Here is an 8,475-nt window from a genome sequence, read left to right on the forward strand (position 1 = left end):
AATCTCTTGCATGTTTTTTTTAATGAATTCACATGGGTATCAAGTATAGGTGACACAAAATGTAGTCACATAACTGTCCAAAAGGATGATCACAGCTAGCCTATGATCTGTGCACCTCAATCTAGTCTCACAGCAGACACAACTCTCACAGCCAATCTGTGCACCACAATTTAGTCTCACAGCTGACACAACTCTCACACCCAATCTGTGCACCACAATTTAGTCTCACAGCAGCCACAACTCTCACAGCTGATCTGTGCACCACAATTTATTCTCACAGCAGCCACAACTCTCACAGCTGATCTGTGCACCACAATTTAGTCTCACAGCTGACACAACTCTCACACCCAATCTGTGCACCACAATTTAGTTTCACAGCAGACACAACTCTCACAGCTGATCTGTGCACCACAATTAAGTTTCACAGCAGACACATCATGTTTTATACTGTAGGACGATATTTATTTAAAACATTTGACTGAAAAAGGAGAATAACAAAAGAAATGTGGTATATAAATATGACATAAATTTATACAAATGTATACAAAATACCAGACCTTGGCTAGGCTAGACCACTGTACAAAAGATCCAAAAAAAACTACATTCTTTGTCTGGTACAAATCTTACTTGATAAAGTCTTCAAATTTTATATATATCCTTTCCTCTACCATTTCACCATTGCACTATACATTCCTTTAAATTGGAAAGTAAGAAAATCATCCACTCGTTTTGAAATTGGAAATGAAATTGTCAAAGCTTTGACTCAGAAGAGCCAATTTGCTTAAACTTTCCTATAAATAGTCCAATCCTTTCTATGTATATCACCTGCCTTGTGCGCATATCAAGTATTTTTTTAAATAAACATTTTTTTTACAAACACATATAAAATTAACAGTTCCTATTGTCTTTCTACTATTAAGTAGACAAAGAGAAATCTCCAAATCCTTCACATAGTATATCCACCTGATTACATCTGCATCAAAAAATACCAAGCTAATGTTATACTTTTATATGACATTGCAATGGTCATCCATACATTCTAGATTCTCATATACAACAAATAGTACATGTTTTACTGGTTAAGAATTCACTTAAAAAATTCCCTGGTCTGTTGAATTACCATAAACTTACAACATCAAATTATCTTTAAGTCTACACTTTACATGTAATTTCAAAAATTAATGTAACTCTTTATTACACATATTACATTTACTAGCTATCTTTTAACAAGTGAGTGTTAAATGTAGAAAACAAAATATTCTGAAATGTTATTTCCAAAAAAAACGTCAATTTGATGTTTGTTTAATTAGACAAATTACAAAGACCTACCAGTTACTAGAAATTTCTTCATAAAAAAGCAAGAATGAGTGACATTACAAATGTGAGGGTTTGAAACTGACAAAAATTTCCACTACAATAAATAGAAATCTGTGTTTTATTCCACATTTCTGTGGAAAAAAGATAAGGCTTCACATGTTGTGCGTTAACAATGGAAGTTTGAAGTATTAGGTTGATATGAAGATTTAGACCACGAATAAAATGTTTGGCTGTGTTACAAGATAATAGTCATGTAAATATAACTGAGGTATCATGTATAGTGTGTACTTTTTAAGCTGAATGCCGTCAAAATGGACAAAATTGTTATCATTTTAACAAAACTATGAAAGGAATTACTACAATTTATAATGTTACACAATATGTACAAGTTTGTGCTTCCAACAGCATGTGTGTGAAATTAACAGAATTTCAAAGACAGTTGTAGATAGTGGACGAGTGTGACTGATCTTTGAACAAGTTGTTCCTCTCTCGACTTTATCATTTATTTTCAAGGTAGAATAGTTATTTTATGCTTTCGAGCTTTTCTCATTTGAAAATTTTCAATAGTCTGATGACGACTTGAACATAGCAACGGTATTTGCAGTGTACAACCGTTAACCCCATATTGGTTTATGACCTAGTTTTGCTTACTCCCTGCAAGGAAAGAGCAAAGCACATGTATTTTAAGGTTCAGTAAGTTCACAAGTCCACTGGCTGAACTTTAGAAAAGGCATACAGAACAAGTGTTAGAAAAATCTAATGTCACAGCCTTACTGTATGCCAATTTTGAATACACAGAGAGGAAGTTTCTCTATCATATCATGAGTCATGACATGCCATGTCAATTCTGTAACCCCACTGTTCAATGATTGGGTACACTCCGAGTGTTTTCTACTGTGGGTCAAGTCTACTTTTACATATTTATAGGTAAGCAGCGGATGTCTACTTTTGGAGACCATTCTAGTGACGATAATCCATTTCCTTATCGTATTTGAACAGTTACACGTTTACGACACAATGAGGAACTGGGATTAGTTTCTGATTGGTTGTCGCCATATCACTTAATTTATTAACCTCCAACTGCCAGTTGGGTACTTTCTTTGTGGTCATGTGACGACGAGCATGCTTGGTGAGGTGGTCACTGCGCATGAAACGACGATCACACATTGGGCATGCAAACTTCTTTTCACCAGTGTGTGTACGCTTGTGACGGGAAAGCTCATCTGATCTGGCAAAATTTTTCTCACAGTCTTCCCACGTACATTTGAACGGTTTTTCACCTGTGAATAGAACACATACAATGAAGACAATCAGTACACAAAATCAAACAGTGTGTGAGAGTTTTGAGGTAGGTACACTGATTCACAGATATACAAATTTCAAGTAATTAATTTTGGAGAAACTACTGAAGTCAACCATTCCCTTGAGTACTGGTATCAACACCTTAGTTCTATTCTATCATGGTTTACAAAAGGTAATTACCACATAGAATTTGAGATTACATAAATATTTACAGTATGAAGTTAATTGTCAGGTTTGGTAGCAAGACTGTCAAAAATATCCTCCATTTTAACACAACAACAAAATCTATTAAAGAGAGTACTGAAAGGTCTACTTGAGTGACAGCGTGTGTGTTTGCAAATCACTTTTAAACCTTGTCAACATCAAATTAATCAGACTACAGCATATGGTATGTTAGATGTAACACTTCAACAGAAATATGTATCTGATAAAGTGGTCTGCACTTTAAGATTAATATACTGTAAAGCTAATAATTCATTATTTCTTGTCACAGCCCCACATCTGTTTAGTTTCTGTAGATAAAAGTATCACTATTCAACTCACCTGTATGTGTTCTCATATGTGCTTTCAGATGGGAACTCTTAAAGTAGGTTTTGTCACAGTCCTTGTACGTACAAATATGACTTCTTCGTCTTGAGAATTCTTGTGGATTGGTTGGAATAGATGCATTGTGTGAAATGCTCGGGACAAGGATAGGTCCTGCTGGTGCAACTTGGGCAAACTTGTATTGTGAAGTATTGTCATGTTTTGGTTGGTTCATAATAACCATGACGGACCCTGGAATGAAGGTTCCTGTCATAACAGTAGGTTTTGGCAGTATGTCTGGTTGAGTGCTATTTGTCTGGTTATGCATCACAGGATAAACATTTGTTTGTACAGTCTGGCAAACTATCGGAGCACTTTGAACTCTGACTTGTGATGATGTTACTGGGAACATCCCGATTGTCTGAGGAACATGTACTTGTGCTGGAGCCAATTGCTGCATGGAAGTCAGGGCAGGTGATAACTTTGGTGCAATAGATGCAGTATATGGTCTCTTGTTTGAAAGAAAGCTACCAGACTTCTCGGTTACATTCCTTGATACCTTTGTAGAGATCATACTCTCACTGGCAGAGGAAACAGTGTTTGTGTTAGCTGCTGAAGTACACATATGATCCGATTCAGATTTCGCATTTTGTGTGTGGCTGATGACAGATACTTGAGTAGCAGTCGGAGCAGTCATCACTGGGTTAACCAAAAGAGTATTTGCACATGATGTAAATTTAGGTGTACTTGGCAAGGAAAGTCTGGCTCCTTCTTGAGATGGGACAGTTTTATTTACAGCTGGCAGTGGTAATTTCAAAGTTGATGAGCTGTCACATAATGTCTTTGATGTTGCAGATGTAATATTGGCTTCTGAAGTATTTCTTGCTGGCAGAGACAAGGTGGCACTTTTACCCATTGAAGCCCAACCTCCCGTTGGTCCTCTCTGAACAATTTGAAGATTTCCTAAATGTGGCACTGTTGTAGGGGGAACGGATACAGTTCCTGGGAGAATAAGTTGGTGTGTAACTTTGTTTGGTGGAGGCGTCATTGGTGGTGTTTCTGGACACTGAGAAAAACAAACAGATACAAGGTTAAATAAAAATACATTCCATCTCAACTAACAAGTATTAAAAATAGTTCTTTACAACATGCATTTACAAGTAAACGGTATAGTTATATTTGTAAGATTTAAAACATTAGAGGACACACCTTTTATGTAAGATAGAGTCGACATGAATTTACATATAGACTTGCTTGTCAACATTACATCCACACTTACATTTGCTTTGGGTGAAATATGTACTATTGGAAGCTCTTTAAGTTTTACACAGGAATGTTTAATAACTCACAGCATTATTTTGACAGAAATAAACTTACATTATGGTTCACACTTGCAATTGATTTCTTTGGTTTTTCTATCCTTGGTGGAGGAGGGAAACAGTCCATGCTATCTTCTCCATCTTGAGATATAGGTGAAAGAGGAGCATGATCTCCTGGTGAACTGGGTGACGTCCGTCCATCTGATCTCTGAGATGACTGACTCATTGAAAGTAATGTATTCACAGCATCAATATCAGATTTATCCATTTGTGTCACTTTTGGGCTCATCCTCTGTGCCACTTCCAACTCTGTGATCATTTCCTCCTCCTAAAGAGAAACAACAGAAAAGAAAATGCCATATTACAACCATGATATTATTAAACACATGCATTAGAATGTTTTCTTCAGATGCTGAAAATATAAAACATGTCATCCTAAAAACATTTTGTTTTCTTCTCATTTTCCCTAATGATACAAATTTGAACATATTGGTTTAAGAAAAACAAAATTCTCATGAATGTATGTCCTATTGGACTCAAAATGCTATGTGAAAATGTACTGTCTCTTACACATATATAGATGAACACTTCTACTTGCAATGACCAAAATAGAAACTAGTAAAGGAAGATATAAAGAAGCTGGATGCACTGAATATATATGCTAATGTTTGACAGCAGGTACAAAGTCTGGCATGATTTCAGTGCATGATTAGATGATGTACAGTTAATTAAATTAACACAAACAAGGCTTCCATACAATCTGTCAACATAATGTTCTACTTTAGTATACTTATAAATCACCTATCACATATTCTTTTATTATTGACAACTTCTGTACTAAAATTATTGACAGCAACCGATATGTTGTAAATAATTTGTGTTCATATTTTCCTTCACAACCGATTTCAACAGAAAAAGCTTGACTGCTCTGTAGTGTTACACAATCATGATTGGAGGAGTATTTTCCATCACAATACATGGGCATGATTCACTCACTCGTGCACAACATGTCCTACAAATGTACAATGAGCATACTCATGAATATGTAAATGAGTTTGGGGGCATGACCTTCTAGATAACCAATCACAATTGCTAAATAGAATTCAAGCTTAGAATTCAAGCTTTTTATCATTGATTAATTATTCATAAGAGACTTAGTGTTTTCTCTTCCAGCCAATAAGAGGGAAGCTAGTGACCACAGCCCAGATCACTCCTCCAGAGCATGATCAAAATCGTATGATGAAACCACTTTCCTCAAAATCTGGGTCAGGCTAAGTTTGAAGCTTATGCAAGGCAAGGTAAAACATATTCATGATCACCTTGCTGGTGATGTGAGGTTGTGTCACACCACTATCACACCTGAGATGCATGATATCCTATTTCCATATATAAAAAATACCACAATTCCAAAGGAAATTTCAAATTGTAACAGATGTGTAATGAAAGTTTTGTATGAATATGATAGGCATTAATATCAAATTACCAAACAATTTGTCAGTATAGAAAAGGGGAATTTATCAACCATGAAGGGGACAGTAATAGTTAGCAACCGCAATAAACAGAGAGACAAAAACTGTTGCTACTTATCGAAATATGGATTTACAAAAAAATAAAATAAAATGTCTTTGTTCTTTACTTTTATTTACACCTACTGTAACAATATATTAGTTAAAATCCATTATCCTAGTATCACTTTTTGAAATCTCTGGATGGGCAGAGTTACCAGATAATTATTGACCACAAATTGTAGATAAATATGATTTTTGTCAATTGTCTGAATTAATTATTAATATTTGGACAAATATTTTTTTCTGTTCATTTTTGACAGGCAATTTCCAATAAGCAGTAAAATGTTCATCACAATCAGGCACTTTCATGATTTTGAGAAAACAAACATTGGAACAGTCTCAAAAAATGTAGTTAATGAATCATTAGCCAAAATTGACAGGAATTGTCATCATTGCCAACTGTGGCTTTGCCTACGTGCAGTATCAGGTGACAGAACAAGTCACCATCTAAAATAGGAAGAGGACATTTACATATGAAAGCAGGATATTAACATATCGGTGATGTCATTGGGCTAACCCTGAATTGAGACAATAAGGGGGTCATTTTTAGGTCATGTGACGAATGAGAGATAACCTTCATCCCATATCTATAATTTGGAATGTTATCATTAATTTTTCATCAACTGGTGAGAGTGAAGTCTTAAATTCTTGAAAACAGAGATGCTTTTTTTTAGTTTTAGTTTATTTTTTATTTGACAATTAACACAAAAACAGAATATTGCAATATATGAAAATTTGCATCTGCTTCATAAACTTTCAATTAAAATTATATAATTTCTTGATATAAAACTTTTATACAAGTTAAAAGTTGTCCAAAAAAATCACACTGGAGAGGGGCATTGAAAAGTAGTAAATAATACAAAATGAATCATCGAGGATATATGCAAATGCTTTTTTCCTGTGTTCGCAAACAATCAAGGCCTTTACCACGACTCCATCAGCTGATAGGTACGGAACAAAGCCGCCAATCACAACAAGTTGTGGGCAATCGAAGTACTGCGACATACGTGCAATAATACAGGTGTGACTGGCCCTGAATTTCTTCTCTATTTTTTTTACCTTGTTTGGCCTCTTTCAAGTCGAAAGGAAAGTCATGGCCAAGGTGTTCTTTCTGTACTGTATGGAAATCGTTCACACACGACATTTTTTTCAATTCATTTGTCTTGTAACACTTTCATCTAATTTAAAAGCTGTACCTTGCCAACGCATTATGTAAAGCATAAAATAGCAGAATAAGAATAACACGTAATGTATAAAATTATACCAACAATATCAAACTATTGCATTTGTAATTAAGTTGACATCATTCAGCATAAAGAGAAAAGGCTGAAAAATACATCACATAATTTAAAACATTTTCTTGTAACAGTAACTTGAGTAAGTGCGATAAATATGATACTAATAGCCAAAATTCAAAAAGTACAATTTGTTTAAATGTAACAGAATTTGAAAAAAAAAAATATCTTACCTAGTTAAATCTGTTTAATTTTTGTGCCCCTCCTCTACTTTATGCTCAAATGACTGGCTTTTAAATTTGCACCGCCTTAAAAAATTCGCGTTCCTTGGGAGGGTTGTTCAAAAATTATTATTTCACTCGAAAATGAAAAATAAACGAAGTCGTATTTCCATTACTTTGAGAATTTCCAAAACGCTAGTTTATTCATATTTTGAAGTGTCTAATATTCGAAAGATCTTCCTTAAAATCCTCAGATTTGATGGTGCAATAGTATCCAGATTGGATCAGCTGAGCAATTGGCAAAACAGCTGATCGCGCCTTGTTTCTTCGCTACTATAGCACTAAGTTGGGAATTGACTAACAGCATGTCGCGTTAACAAATAACTTTCTTACGTTTCAACTACTACATTTCCCTATTTTCGCGTTACTTTTATATGTTATTACCGAAAGAAACGTTCAGATGGTAACGTTACATTCGTACGTACGGTAACGTACGTAGCGCTGTCGTAGATTTACACTCGTTAGATGCGTGAACGATAAAATATTGACAAAGCAAATGGAATGACCGAAACGAAGAAAGACTGAAGAATAACTTACTTGTACAGGTTGTGGTGGTGTCTGGGGTGGTGATAACGGCAAACAATCCATATAGCGGCTGGTAGGCTAGCTGTAACGCTAACACACAGAGACAACTTAGAAATAAATGAAAATTAGTTTCCTTGCGTTTATCGATGTATCGGGTGTGTATGTAATGTTCGTGTATATACACTTCTCTCATAACAGTTTCACGCGCGTCTGGTGGGTGTGTGAGAGGATTGACCAATCATGGTACAGTAGGCGTTGTCCTCTGGCCAATCACAGTTCAATGTACATGTGATTCCGGCATGTTTCCGCACGTGTTGAAGGCCTGGATGACAGTATGGCAGGATGAACGTAAACAACAAAATTGTCCGATCTGTTTTTCCATTTTGATAAGAATTTTGCTCAG

The 8,475-nt window shown here is 35.3% G+C and overlaps 1 protein-coding gene across 1 annotated transcript; it reads right to left on the bottom strand.

Moving 5' to 3' along the window:
- Positions 1–440: 440 nt before the first annotated feature.
- Positions 441–8,247, bottom strand: LOC144445551 (uncharacterized). Its single transcript, XM_078135151.1, has 4 exons — positions 8,085–8,247; positions 4,522–4,791; positions 3,163–4,210; positions 441–2,597 (listed from the first exon to the last, which is right to left on the bottom strand). The coding sequence occupies exons 1-4, from the start codon at positions 8,133–8,135 to the stop codon at positions 2,317–2,319; spliced, it is 1,650 nt and encodes a 549-aa protein (XP_077991277.1). The 5' UTR covers positions 8,136–8,247; the 3' UTR covers positions 441–2,316.
- Positions 8,248–8,475: the final 228 nt, after the last annotated feature.

This window comes from Glandiceps talaboti, chromosome 14 (assembly GCF_964340395.1).
Source record: "Glandiceps talaboti chromosome 14, keGlaTala1.1, whole genome shotgun sequence".
Classification (NCBI taxonomy): Eukaryota; Metazoa; Hemichordata; class Enteropneusta; family Spengelidae; genus Glandiceps; species Glandiceps talaboti.

Bases quoted from the DNA above. Each gene is read 5' to 3' on its own strand.
- LOC144445551 (XM_078135151.1), bottom strand. From the start codon at position 8,135: ATGGATTGTTTGCCGTTATCACCACCCCAGACACCACCACAACCTGTA. The intron at 4,792-8,084 runs GTAAGTTATTCT...GTTTCTCTTTAG, and splicing joins CACCACCACAACCTGTACAA to GAGGAGGAAATGATCACAGA. The intron at 4,211-4,521 runs GTAAGTTTATTT...TGTTTTTCTCAG, and splicing joins TTGCAAGTGTGAACCATAAT to TGTCCAGAAACACCACCAAT.